This window comes from Cinclus cinclus, chromosome 5 (genome assembly GCF_963662255.1).
Source record: "Cinclus cinclus chromosome 5, bCinCin1.1, whole genome shotgun sequence".
Lineage (NCBI taxonomy): Eukaryota > Metazoa > Chordata > Aves > Passeriformes > Cinclidae > Cinclus > Cinclus cinclus.
This window is the reverse complement of record NC_085050.1, coordinates 27,901,034-27,915,575: the sequence shown is the minus strand read 5'-3', so window position 1 is coordinate 27,915,575 and position 14,542 is coordinate 27,901,034. Positions and strand designations below refer to the sequence as shown.

The window sequence follows — 14,542 nt, the reverse complement described above, 5'->3', positions numbered from 1 at the left end:
AAATATCTTCATTGTTTTTATTCTTCCAATGTGAAACTTTCCATATATTGGAAGACCAAATATGTCAGGGTCATTCCCTTTCAGTATTTAGATGAAAAGATTGTAGGCATAATGGATGCATGTGTAATTGTACTCTAAGCATTACTCATACATCAAACATGTTATTTACAATTTACTTACGTGCTACACTCTCAGTGAGCTCTTGCTGCTCACTATCTACAAGTGTTAAAGTTTGCCTGAAGCTAGACTGAAGTAGAGAATTCACAGAACATTCTTAAAATGTTAGCTGCTAGACTGTGGGAGGAAGAGTGGACCAGGTAAGAGCCTGGAGCCATCACACTCTAGCAGTGCAAGAGCTTCTTTTGCTGTCTCATTAGTCACAGTGAGGCGGCTGTTCAGAGTTCCCAAATGGGTAAAGAATTAAGCCACTAAAATTCAGAATGTATGAGAAACATCTCGTAATTGCAGAGAGGAGTATAAACATATAGCCACTATCAACAAAGTGTAGCTTTGGAGAGAGTCCAGAGGGACCCCAACCCCTGACTGACTCCAGTTTAAAATGTTATGCATGCCAGGAATTTCCATTGATGTGAGGGCTATCCACTGTGACCAATTAATTAAAAGTCTATGGATACTAGGGTTTTTTAAATAGAACAATTTAAAGTAGATTGTATTGTTTGATTCTTTTTATGAACAGTATATCTTTTGTATTTAAAAACAATTAAAATATATTACCTGTACCATGTTATCTATTCCTGTGACAGGCTTTATGGCCTAATCTTCCTCTCCCTGAAGTAAAAGACTGTTTTCACTTTAAATTCAGTGAGAACAAGGTCATGCTTAAAGCAGTTTAGTGGACATTGTATTTAAATGCAACCTCCTTTGCTGTTTGAGCAGTTTGCAAGCAATACTTTCAGGGCTCTTCTTTGCAGAGTGAAGATTCAGATGAAGATGAACCTTGTGCAATAAGTGGCAAATGGACTTTTCAGAGGGACAGCAAGAGGTGGTCGAGGCTTGAAGAGTTTGATGTCTTCCCTCCAAAACCGGACTCGACTATCCCATCCCCAGAAGCCCCTCACCTGACGAACGCAGCAAGCCGGGAGAGTGTACTCACAGATCTCAGCGAACGCCAGGAGGTGGCTTCTATTCTGAGCATCAGCAGCACCAGCAGCCACCAACCAACCCTGCAGAGTGAGGCGTCCGCCACCAGGACAAACTCGGTGGTGAGCGTTTGTTCATCGAGCAATTTTGTAGCCAACGATGACTCATTCAGCAGCCTGCCCTCGCCCAGGGAGCTGAATAGCTTCAGCTTCAACACAAAAGCCAACGAGAAGAGCGCCAAGTCCAAAACAAAGAGCCTGCTCAAGAGAATGGAGAGTCTTAAAATCAAGAGTTCTCACCATGGCAAGAGCAAAGCTCCTTCAAAGCTTGGCCTGATTATTAGCGGGCCAATCCTGCAGGAGGGCATGGATGAAGATAAACTGAAACAACTTAACTGCGTGGAGATTTCCACCCTCAATGGCAATCACATCAACTTCCCTATGGTACGAAAGAGGAGCGTCTCCAATTCCACCCAGACCAGCAGCAGCAGCAGTCAGTCTGAGACGAGCAGTGCTGTCAGCACACCCAGTCCTGTCACACGAACACGCAGCCTCAGTGCCTACAATAAAAGGGTGGGCATGTACCTGGAAGGCTTTGACCCCTTCAATCAGTCAACATTCAGTGATGTGATGGAGCAGAACTTCAAGAACCGGGGCAGTTTTGCAGAAGACACTGTGTTTTTTATCCCCGAGGACCATAAGCCCGGCACTTTTCCCAAAGCACTCTCCAATGGCAACTTCTCCCCTACAGAAGGCAACACCTCTGTGAACTGGAGGACAGGGAGTTTCCATGGACATGGCCACCTCACCCTCCAGAGGGAGAACAGTGGCGACAGTTCCAAAGAGCTAGGCATGGGGAAAAGGCGCAACTCCTCCAGTTCAATGAGCAGCCGCCTGAGTATTTACGACAATGTGCCAGGTTCGATCCTGTATTCCAGTACAAGTGACCTGGCCGACCTCGAAAATGAAGACATATTCCCAGAACTAGACGACATCCTATACCATGTCAAAGGGATGCAGAGAATAGTGAACCAGTGGTCAGAGAAGTTCTCAGATGAAGGGGACTCTGACTCAGCACTTGATTCCATCTCCCCATGCCCTTCCTCTCCAAAGCAGATTCACCTTGATGTAGATAATGATCGAAGAACACCAAGTGACCTTGACAGTACAGGGAATTCACTGAATGAAATGGAAGAGCCCACAGGGATCCAGGACAGGAGAGACTCTGGGGTTGGTGCATCACTGACACGTTCCAGCAGGTGAGATCACGAGTGTTAGGACTTGGGGTGTCCTGGGGATGTCCCTTCCAGCCTGAGCAGCTCTATAGTAGCTGCACCACACTTAGTTAAGGTGCAGTAGAAGCTGTGGCTGTTCAAGCACATGTGTACTGCTCTATTGCTTCCCAAAACCATTATGGGCAAGAGAAGTATTTGGGCAGGACTTAGCGGTTCCTAGAATCCATAGCTGTATGTTTGTATGTTCAGCCTCAGTCGTCACTGAAAAAGCAATGTTAATGCAGTTTTGGAGCACAATAATTCTTCAAACTGAAGTGGTGCATGGGAGGGGAGGGCCATCAAGTAGGATTAATCACTTTTTAAGCTGGCTAGGAGAACCAAGAATAAGTATGTTCTGGTTTGTGTCAGTGTGTAGTAAAAGCCTTGACTTTTAGACTGTTTCAAAAAATTGCATTTTTTAGTAGCAAGCTGTTTCTAATAGCATGCTAGGGCACTAAATCTGTGGGGAAAATGAGGCTTGATTGCTTTCTCTTGATCACTGTAGCACAGTGGGAGACTGGGGGAGTTCTGGTGGCCTCCAGATTCTGCTGGGAGTTTTACCATGGCTGTGTTCTGTATTGTGAATAAAGCAAGGATTTTAATTCTTTCTAGCTTTGTTGCCAGTTTTCCTTTAAAAGTGGTGCAAATCATTTAGTCATCTACAGCTGCATTTTAAAACGTAATGGTACTTTTAGAAGTGCAGAGTTCCTACTTGGTATGTCTTAAAAATTCATGCCATTTTTTCTTAATGGAGTTTTTTTTTATTCCCACTGCCATAATACTAAAAGGACTTCAGGAAAAGGGCGTTGGAGCCCTTGGAGGATATCTGATAGGGCAAGGTTTTGTAGCTAGCACTGAGCTGTGGGTCAGCTCCGAGTGCACATTCCCATGTGAAGCACCTGCCCAAACTGCATCACACCAGGTGAGGAAGAGATGCTGCTGGCTGATACCCGTGAAATCTCAGAGGAATGCGGACGCCAAGGGCAGGGATCTCAGAAGTACGTTTGCGGCAATTCCTGTTCGTGTTTTGCAGAGGCATTTCAGTAACCTGCTCTTTCTCTGTCTCCCATCTTCTCCACAGGCACAAGCTAAGGTGGCACAGCTTCCAGAGTTCCCACCGCCCCAGCCTCAGCTCAGCATCACTGCAGATCAACTGCCAGTCTGTGGCACAGATGAACCTGCTGCAGAAGTACTCTCTCTTGAAGCTGACTGCTCTCCTGGAAAAGTACACACCTTCCAACAAGCATGGTTTCAGCTGGTAAGGACACAGCACTGTGTATAGAGAGCCTGACTATGCGAGCGTGACAGTTCTGCTTGTCCCAGGCAACGTTTGGAAAGATATAATGCATCCGTCCAGTCCCTCTTTTTCCATATTTGCATTTCTTCCTCCAGCCTGTGCTGACAGTGATTTGTGATTTTAGACGGGGCTAAAATCACTAACCCTTTACATAAGTGGAATCCTATTAGGCTTCAGAGATGTGTTTATGGGGACATGTGAGGGAACCAAAGCAATGAAGTACAGACCAGCTTTCTGAAGAGGAAAATGTTCAGTATCTATAGCAAAAGAAGGACCACTTGTTTATTGAGGCAATTATCAAGCAGTGGAACAAATTGCAGTCAATCTTAATGGACTCTCTTCAGTTATTCTTAAATATTTGCATTATTTCCTTTACATAATTATATAGTTAAATAATGTAAATTTCTCTTCATTCTAGTAGCTCACTAACCAAAGTTTTGTTTTCCCTTTTTAAGGCACTATAAATCAGTTAGCTTTCAGAAGAGATAGAGAGAAGAAGAAAGGTTGGGAGAACCATGGAGTTTTTTGTAGGCAGCAGTTTCTTCTGTGGCCAGGTGTTTGTAACCCAGTTGAATATTTTTTGTCAGAAGAATGAAATATAAAGCTCTTTTATTACTGTATCTGCAGTACAGCCTGTAACCTTCAGGATACAAAGGACGCAAATAAAATTTTCCTTGTCCATACCACAGGCCAGCCTCCTCCCTTCCCCAGGAGTCACAGAGAGTATTTAGCTTCAGCATCAAAGTACCTCCTGTTCAAAGGCTGTTATTATGTCAGTCTTTCTAAATACAGAAGTTGTTTGTTCTGAAAGACAGAAATAAGTATTGACCAGTTATCCCTGCATGCTTCAGATTCTCAGTGGAGATCGCAATGTGTTTTTTCACATTCCATTGGCATGTTTTTTGACAAAGCAAGTATTATTCATACATGTATCAATAATACCCTAAACTTAACTATATGGCAATACAAATTGGTTCTGTTTTACTGTGTAACAGCTTAGTCAGCTGTAAATCCAATGCCCTGTTTGTATAGCTGTACTGTATGTTGAAATGTTAAATGTCTCCCTGTTTTCAGTGTTACTGTGTCCTATTAGTTCTTACACTGGACATTAGCTTTCCTCCTGGCTTAAGAAAATGATCTAAATATTTTCACATTTAAGTGCCTTTTTTCCCCTTTATAAAACCAATATTCTTGGAGACACGGGGTAAATCATTCCTTTGTGTTTAGTAACTTTTTCCTTGGAGTCATAAGCAGATGGAAAGGCCTCTCAATGAAACTGGAGTGGGAGGTGGGGGTAACAAAAAGTCACTGGCTGGCAAGGAGGGGGGTCCTTCAAAGGGGTTGTTTATAGAGCTGAAGTTTTTAGCTGACAAACTCAAATGTATTACATCAGTTTCCTGCTGTTCTGCACACTGGTGGGTGGTGGACCCAGTTTGAGGACTTTACAGAACAAGTAGTTGACATACAAAAGCTCATTGTTCAAATGCCCATCTTTTCTGAAACTTAAAGAAGCGGTGTTATAAGGGGTCACTGACCACAAGATTTATTTTGACTCTTTTGCAATTCAATCTGGCCCCTGCAGTTTTACCCTGTAGCTTTCGTCCTCCTAATATTGATGGAATAGCACCACATTAATACTTAGAGGCAGCATACTGCCCCAAATGTCAAGCCTTTCTCTTAGAGGAGCTCTTGTTTTCTTTCCTGTCACCCTTTCCAGCCCTGAGTGGATTAACTAATTTATACTGTCACTATTGTTCATGTTACTAAAAGTGTTCCACTTATTTTCACTTGCTTCCCAGATTACTGGAAATACAGAAGATGAGTTATCGACAGAAGTTTAATATAATGTGTCATTCTCTTTGCTTACATAGGGCCGTACCAAAATTTATGAAAAGAATAAAGGTGCCAGATTATAAAGACCGAAATGTCTTTGGAGTACCACTGCAAGTGAATGTGCAGCGCACGGGGCAGCCTCTTCCCCAGAGCATTCAGCAAGCCATGAGGTACCTCCGCAACCACTGTCTGGATCAGGTGTGTTTTGTTATTCTCTTGTTCCACATGCATGCATCACCCATAGACCACCTCTCCATTAGTTTTTATTGTTCCTGCGTCAGACTGAAAAAAGTGGACTCAAAACAGGACAAAGCAGATAATAAATGCATGGAAAGCTTTCCACAAAATTGGAGCCCAAACTTAAGAAGCTAAAGAGCATGCTTACATTTGAGATTTTCTAGATTCATTACAAATGTATTTACTTTTATACATGTATGTAGGTTGGACTGTTTAGGAAATCCGGAGTCAAATCAAGAATTCAGGCTTTGCGTCAAATGAATGAGAGTTCCACAGAGAGCGTCAACTACGAAGGCCAGTCTGCCTATGATGTAGCAGACATGCTAAAGCAATTCTTCCGTGATCTCCCTGAGCCTCTCATGACCAACAAACTCTCCGAGACCTTCTTACAGATATACCAGTGTAAGTAGGTTCTGCAGCAGGTTACAAATGGTCATTTGTATAGCAAGGGTGGAACTCTGTAAAATTGCTGCTCTGGGTGCTACGTGTGTTTCTTATGTCGGTCTTTGCCTTTCCCCAGTTAGTGTTACAGTTCAGGCTGCCTCTAAGGAATTCTTTTTTCTTTTTTGTATTGTAGTTTTATAACAATTTATGGTACAATTTCTTTTAATTTCACCTTTCTCTCTAGTTCAGGAGCAAATATAAATCCTTCATCACTTGTTCTAAATTTTCTTCTCTTCTTTGCGCATACTTGATATTATGGTTTGAAAATAAGCCACATCTAATGTGGCTAAGTAGACAAGCAAACACTATATGAACAGAGTTTGGGGCTTTTGAGGGGATTGGCAAGACTGCCAAAATTTTGTATTTCCTTATAATTCATTTTCTGCTATCATTCACCTCAACTGTTTAAAAACAACCTCTAAGTGGTAAGCTTTTCTGTTGCTGACTTGTAGCTACTTTACAGATAAGTGCCATAAAGTGTTCAGAGTAAATCACATAAAAAATTGAGTTTATCAATGCTTGTGAAAAGAAATAATTACAAAAAGGTTGCGGGAATTTCCTTCAGAGCTCCATAGGTGGAGATAATGTTTTAAAATATCATGCAGACCATTTTTTCAGTGCAAGCATTTTTTTTGTGCGTGTTTGGATTCTCAAGCAGGTTTGTGGAGAAAACTAATCAGACTCTCCACTTCCATGCATATTAAACAGCAGCTCTGAGGGTTTAGAGCCAAAAAAGTTTGACAGAGCATTGCAGGAGTTTCTCTTCCTTTCCTCTTGCAGGCGGTAGGTCTGAGGAATTCCCAGAGGTGGTCGGGAAGTATTATCTCTGTGTAAAGCAAAGAGCCTTAAAACAGCTGTAAATTTTGCTTCCCTGCAAAGGGCAAAATTTCCCTTTGCTTTGGTGCTATGCACCAGGCTGCACACTGGAATGCACGTGGCTTAAATGTGCTTTGAGCTGATTGAGAGGAGAGCATGGAAAACAGTGGATTTTTGCTTAGAACTGCTTTCTAAACTCACCTGCTACCCTTACAAAGTTGCTGAAGCCCAAAGCAAATACTAATTAAGTATCTGGGTTGCACCGTGTGTATTATCAGACATGCAGTGAGGGTGGTAGCTGCTAATGATGATATAAATGCTCCAGGACTCAGACTCTGATGTTGTCTTCAGAGGTGGCTTGTTGGAAATCCCTTTATAAGAAACAGATCTGGTCTGGGTTATTTCATTTTTTGTTCCTTTCAAGTTTGGAAGAGAAAGCTTTATATAAAGACACATCAAATTTTTCCAATGGCTGTTTGTTGTTCGTAACCAAGGAGCTGTTTAATGGTATGGGGCTCCACAGCATTGACTTTCTTTTTCCACTGCATGACTTTGAATGATCTGCTCAATAAAGTAACCCTCTCTGGTAAAGCACTTTCTGGATGTTTTGTGACATCCCTGTTGAAAGGGTTTGGTAGCTAATTTACTTAATTAGTTTACCTATTCTAAAATGCATTCATGTTTTAAATTTCTTTGCAAGCCAAAGAACTTCTAAATTGGCTGGACTATGTTTGCTTGTTCCCTGCCTGAATCCAGGCTTCTGTCCTTTTAGTGCATCTGCAGGAGCATGTAGCTGTTGAAGCTAAATCTAAAATTAACTCTGGCCTAGGCACAGCTTCTTGCTTGCATTTCTTGTGAGGCAGGAAATAGCTGAGGGTAGTTAAACTAGTGGGTTAAAAAAAAATTCCTTCATGTTTCCTACAAATGGTATGCATCCTGAAGGAAATCACTTCAAACTCGAGTCAAATATTTGAACCTGGAGTTTGCTTTGGGATGTGTTCATGCTGTGTGTGTGGAAAATCAATGGGCTGATGAGAGAATTACTAATATTATGCAGATGTGCCAAAGGATCAGCGTCTCCAGGCTATCAAGGCTGCCATTATGCTTTTACCTGATGAGAACAGGGAGGTCCTCCAGATTCTTCTCTATTTCCTGAGTGACGTCACAGCTGCAGTGAAGGAAAACCAGATGACACCAACAAACCTGGCTGTCTGCTTAGCACCTTCCCTCTTTCACTTGAACACTCTCAAAAGAGAGAATTCTTCCCCAAGGTATGTTTTTTGGGAGCAGGGCTCCCTGCTGCTGGTCCCATAGCACAGCTGGCAGCAATGTGCAACAGGCACAGTCTGGGATTTATGTGATCACCTCACACACCTCAGAGAGCACCAACCGTGGAACAGTTATGGGATCTTACCTTCTGCTGGAGATTTGTTAAAATATAAAGAAGCTCATATGAAGGGGACAAAAATGTGGGTGTGGGGAGAGGTTTCCAAAGAAAAGGCTAGAGTAGCAAGAGAAGTTGGCAACACCATGCCAATATTCGGTACCAGGCAGCGCTGCTCTAAATCGCCAGCAGATTTGGGAATCCTCCTGTTTTCTTCTCAAACATGTCTCTTGCTCTGCAACAAGTAACTGGATTTGTGTATGTGTGTGCTCTTTTCCCCTGTGAAGGGTGATGCAAAGGAAACCAAGCCTGGGCAAACCCGATCAAAAGGACCTAAATGAAAATCTGGCTGCAACCCAAGGGCTGGCTCATATGATTGCTGAATGCAAGAAACTCTTTCAGGTAAAACACCTGTTTGCAAAACTGATGGGTGGAATATTGATTAAGATGTCTTAGATCTGCTGTATAATGAAAAGCTAGGGATGTCTCTTTATTTTAATGAAATTTAACACATGATAAATAGCTCTCTAAAAACCTTTGCATCCTGATCTTTGTGCATGCATGAATTAGAAGTGGTGCCAAATGAGAGAGTTGTTCTTTTGGCTCTGGTGCTCTGAAGACAGGAGGCAGTTGTGGGGGTTGGCACATTTTTTGATGCATCCAAGCTGCATTTGGAATATATTTTTAAATTTTTATTGTGCAGCCATGAGGGTCTTTGAACCTCAGCTCTAATTACAAAGCAAGAAGCTATTTCCAGGAATTGCAGTGCTCATTTTATAGTTAAATTCCCGAGAGGTAGCAAGACAGGCCACAAAAGCATCCTGGAACATAACACTGTCAAAACATAGGTTGAAGGATCTGTAGGAACTAAAGCATGCTCCCTCTAGGGCCTGCAATGGAGAACCAGACAAGTCGAGTTCTGGTTTTCCTCACTGTCATCAAATCTTTTCAGAGCCCTCAACTGAAGATGTCCCTGTCTCTTTTCCTGCAGCTGACAATGCTGCCTTCTTCCTTCAGTTTGCAGGATAAACTGTGCTGTGGGAATGAATCTAGTTGTGTAGTAAAGGGGGATACTCCAGAGAATAAAATAAGATGCCCCGTGAAAGAGAGACTAATTTGAGTTAAATCAAAGTCACAAACTTAATTCTGGCATTTCTTCATATTGAGTGCTTTACCTAATCACTTACAAAACTAACGCACACATGTGCCTGTGGGTATTGAGCTGCTAGACTAACACAGTGATCTGGGGAGAGAGCTGCAAGAGGGCGATTTCACCCTTGTCACCCCTCAGATACCAGAAGAAATGAGCAGGGGTCGGAACTCATACACGGAGCAGGATCTGCGTCCCCTTAGCCTGGAGGAGCTCCGGGGCAGCAGCAGCAACACAGAGCCCTCCGACTACCACTGCTACCTCCAGGACTGTGTGGATGACTTGCTCAAGGAGATGAAGGAGAAGTTTAAAGGCTGGGTCAGCTGCTCCACATCAGAGCAAGCAGAGCTGGCATACAAGAAGGTATGCACCCTGTCACTCACACCACAGCTCTGGGTTTTAGCTCACTTGTGACATTGACATAGGATATTTCAGAAGGTTCAATACACATCTTTACTTTGCAGATAGATACTAGAAAAAAAATCTTGATCTTTTGATGCAGTTGCACACCATATGAAAATACCATGTCCTTCAGCAGTAGTTTGCCAACACACACTGATTTGTGTTCTTTTGTTTACCCAGCCTGGGAATGTATTGAATTTACACACCTTCACTCACACATGCAAAGCCTCAACAAGCTGAGTCACTATGCAGGCAGTAGGAAAGAAATTTCTCATCTCTCATATTTTACAGTTCAGAACTAGCAGATGGAAAAATGTTTCAATAAGATTCTTAAAAAGTAAACTTGAAAAAGAAAGTGTAAGGAAGGGGAAGTTAAGGACTCTGCTAATTTTCCCCAGGTGTGTGAAGGTCCCCCACTCCGATTATGGAAAACTACCGTTGAAATCTCAGCTACACCAGAGGATGTTTTAAATCGTTTACTTAAAGAGCAGCATCTTTGGGATGAAGATCTTATAGAGTCAAAAGTAATTGAGCCTTTGGACAGCCAGACAGATATATACCAGTATGTCCAGAACAGCATGGCACCTCACCCAGCAAGGGACTTCGTAGTCTTAAGGTAAGACATTCATGTGCAATAATGTTTATATCCCACACATATGGCAACCTTGCTTATTTCTTTATAATATCAGCTATATTGGTAAATATCTATTTGTGCCTAATTTGAATTCTTTGTAGATGTCTGAATTACTGTTTGTCAGATAAAAGGTTTTCAGTTTTCTTCTTTTTTTCTTAGGACATGGAGGACAAACTTCCCCAAAGGAGCCTGTGTGCTTCTAGCAACCTCAGTGGACCACGACCGGGCTCCTGTGGCAGGTGTTAGAGTCAATGTGCTCCTGTCGAGGTATCTGATTGAGCCCTGTGGGTCAGGAAAATCAAAACTTACCTACATGTGCAGAATTGATTTAAGGTAGGAAATTCCATTTTTGTCCTTTGGAGGTGGTAATTTCTCTTGTGTAGTTTCAGTGTGGTCAGAGGATAACTTAGACAGTTCAACAGACTTTAGCTTGGCCAGTAGCACATCCTTCCCAAAGGCAAGCACACTGGTCTCTGAGATGTCACAGAAAGTTGGCTTCAGTGCACATCTGGCAGCAGGTGTAGTTTGTTGCATTAGAAGCCTCCAGTACGTGGTCCACCATCACTATTGGTGCACAACCTCACCCTTTCCTTTAACAGCCATATTGGATGCAAGGACATGTTAATTTTAATACTAAGCTAGTAACGAGGACCAGGTTGTCACAAAACTTTCCATAACTTTTCCTTACCATGGCAAACTTGTTTTTGAGCAAATCTATATATTAGTAGGGTTGAGCTGCACAGTAAACAGCACTAAAGAGATTTCCTAGTCAGGCATTTAACCAGCTAGATATAGATTTGATTGTGACTAAGAAAATATGTACAACATCACTGGTACCTTCCTCACCGTTCCTTTTTCCTCCACACAACAGGGGTCACATGCCAGACTGGTACACCAAGTCTTTTGGACACTTATGTGCATCAGAGGTTGTTAAGATACGAGACTCGTTCAGTCAGCAGAGTCCCGAGAGCAAGGAAGTAAAATCCAGGTGACTACTGAAGAGGAACAGCCATGTGCTCCCCACCTCAGCAATATGGACATTACCCAAACCTGAGACTTGCGTGCTGCAGACCAGACCTCTGTTCCACCTGCAAGTCATGTCATGAAGGGATGACAGCGTGAGAACTTGACTGTGAGCATTACTATAGGACTGTAGCCATACCATACACTTTAAAGCTGCTTCCTGTCTGTGTAAGGTCTATAGTGTAGGCCTCGACTGGAATACATAGGAGAACTGTGCAAAAAATAAAAATTAAAAAAAAAATTACTACTACTAGATGGTTTGAATTGCTTCTGAGAAGCAAATTTCTTTAAATGCAAAATATATTATGATATATGGTGAAGGCTCATCATTCCCATGTGAAATACTTAGCTTTATGTACATACTCATGTCGTTTTATTTGTAGTGCATTGAGGGACTGGTGTATCCACTGGAATAGTTGGTACTCTTCAATGTGTTCTCACTGAGATAAGCAGAGAAAGGTTTGCACAGAGATTAAAGTGTGAATGAGTGTGTTAATGGTTGAAAGGATAGAAGAAGTTGAATTTGAAATGTGTCTGGTACACTGATAGGCAACCAGAATGGATTTTAGTATGCTGGATACAGTTCAACCTAGAATGGGACTCCCCTGTAGACCAGGAGTAGCCATCCTTCGAATGTGCTAGTTCTGCCTTTTGCTCAGCTCTAAACTTGTTGAAAACCCCAAGCAGATGTTACAAGGGGCTTGCTTCAGCCACTGTCCACTCCTTATCCAGATGATCTTTTAGGAGTGATGAGCAATTCTATAGCAAATTTAAGTAAATGTACTTTTGAGCAATGTAGCAGCTTAGAAATGAAATGCCTGCAATGGTCAAGAGAGCCAATAACATCAGTTGTTAAAAAACAAGAATGTCCATTGCTTTTACTCCTACCTGCGTTATCTATAGGTGTTTTAATGAGCTTTTATATATTTTATTGTATTCTAATGGCTCAAGAGGAAAAAAGTCAACACTGGAGTTGTGGTGCCAGGAGGTGGCAGGACTCCTGCAGTAGCAGCTGGGGTGACTTGGCTAGGGAGAGTCACACAAACTCTTTCCCTTACTCACCCCTCTTTGCCTGTTTTTCCTAAAAGCTGCATGTTAACATGAATAGAATCTGCATGTGAGCAGTTTGGAGGGTTATATTTGGGGGCAGAAAGGAGGGTACAGTTTTGTTGTGTTTTAAAATTTTGGGATATTTTCCCCTTCTTGAGATCATCTTGTATGAGCTGTAGGAAGTCCTGAGGTCCTCTGGAAAGATGTCTTTCTGTAGGTTTTACTGTAAAGGTAAAGATTTGCTTTCAAGGTGCAGTATTAAGTGATAAATGTATTTTGTGGCTAGGGTATGAATGAGTTGCAAGATGGAATCTTGACTGAGACTTTTTTTACCATTGTCAGTATTATTATAAGCTTTTTGATGAAGATTTTTTTTTATAATGGCAAATAATGTAGTACTTCCTGTAACAATATTCCTCATGAGTAGGAAAATCTTGTATAGTCTTCTACATCAAACACTTTTGAATTTGTAAAATTGTATGTTGTACATACCATTCTATTGTAAACATGTATACTTGCCCACAGTGTACTGTCAAACATAGATTAAGCATGATAAAAATTATTTAAAATATACTTGTATTTATACCTCAGATATTCTTTCTTGGTTTTTGTACCTCAAGTTTGTTTTCTATTGTAAATGTGCTTTACATGAGTATGATCTACGCGAGAGAAAGGAAATGTTTAACTTGCTATAGATGTCTGTACAGAATATACTCAATAAGTGCACTATTAAATGTTTAAAATTGGATATTCATAATGAGTTTTATTTCATTCTGCATTCTTCCTTCCACTCTCATGCCAAGAGGGGGAGATGTATTTCTTATTTCTGGTTCTTTACATACCACAGGCAACAGTGGAGCCACGCCTGCCCTCTCCTAGGCTGATATTTATAGTATTGTTGAAGGCAGGTAGCAAAGCCACTTCAAAGTTTTTTGGAAGACAGGACATTGCAATGGCAGATAGCTGGAGAGAAACATTATACAGTCAATTGCTTCATGCTTTTATAATAGTGAGAAGAAACCTCTGGTTTGCTGTGGTCTTGTAAAAAGGTATGCTTGAATTTAATAGGGTAGAAAGCAGCACTGTGCAATGCTGGAAATAATTCATTGCTTTCCTACTTTCCAAAGAGAGAATGAGGGCATGATGAGTTGTGGAATCATAGGTTTACTTCAGAAAACACAAGTGTAAAAGTAATTGGAGAAAGTTAAAGCACACACAGCAATTAAATGAAGCCAAAGAGGAGGCCAGGAAGATAAACAAACAACTGACTAAGGTGAAAAACCAAGCCAAAGGCAGCTGTTAATTCAGGCAACTTTTCCAAGTTTTTAAAGTCTTGGCCAACAGAAATATAATTTGGGCATCTGAAGGATGATTTGTGAGGCTTGTCTGATACAGCAGCCGTGAGAAGGCCTGCTGCCATTCAGTTACCAACATCATCCTATTCTTTCTCTACCTGAGTATCCCAAAGTCATGATCAATATCATTTCCCACTTCATTCCCCAGGGAGCACTGAGGGATGCTGCTTCAGAGTCTGGCAAAAGCAAACCTCTTGTTGCCATGGTATTAGTTCTCACACACCAAAGAGTTTTAGAGAACCTTTCTGATAAGGGACTGTCATTTGTTTTGGCTGTTACAGAACCGGTTTTTTCCCCAAGTCAAAAAGAAAAAAATAAACATTTATACACAGTTTTGGGGCCCTTGGAACAAGCAGTTAGAGCTATTTTTTTTTTTTCTGTAATGATGGTTTTGTTTGGATCTTTAAGCACACTGACACTCCTCTGAGAACTTAAGGATTTACATTGCATTTTGTTTAAAATGCATTTAAGTTACTTTCAGATTAGCATTTTCTTATTTTTTTCTACAATATGAGTTAATTTTGAATCTTTTAAGTAGCCTCA

At 41.5% G+C, this 14,542-nt stretch overlaps 1 protein-coding gene across 2 annotated transcripts in view; it reads left to right on the top strand.

The window, feature by feature from the left end:
• Positions 1-11,914, top strand: part of DLC1 (DLC1 Rho GTPase activating protein) — a 200,499-nt gene extending 188,585 nt beyond the window's left edge. The window contains exons 8-17 of one of the 2 annotated variants that reach the window (XM_062492811.1): positions 933-2,359; positions 3,456-3,632; positions 5,543-5,702; positions 5,945-6,143; positions 8,059-8,272; positions 8,673-8,787; positions 9,677-9,898; positions 10,336-10,553; positions 10,731-10,904; positions 11,443-11,914. In XM_062492811.1, coding sequence (XP_062348795.1) covers positions 933-2,359; positions 3,456-3,632; positions 5,543-5,702; positions 5,945-6,143; positions 8,059-8,272; positions 8,673-8,787; positions 9,677-9,898; positions 10,336-10,553; positions 10,731-10,904; positions 11,443-11,563 — 3,027 coding nt within the window. In that variant the 3' untranslated portion in view covers positions 11,564-11,914. The remainder of the gene's footprint in view (positions 1-932; positions 2,360-3,455; positions 3,633-5,542; positions 5,703-5,944; positions 6,144-8,058; positions 8,273-8,672; positions 8,788-9,676; positions 9,899-10,335; positions 10,554-10,730; positions 10,905-11,442) is intronic. The other variant, XM_062492812.1, reaches the window with a different exon arrangement.
• The last annotated feature ends 2,628 nt before the right edge of the window (positions 11,915-14,542 follow it).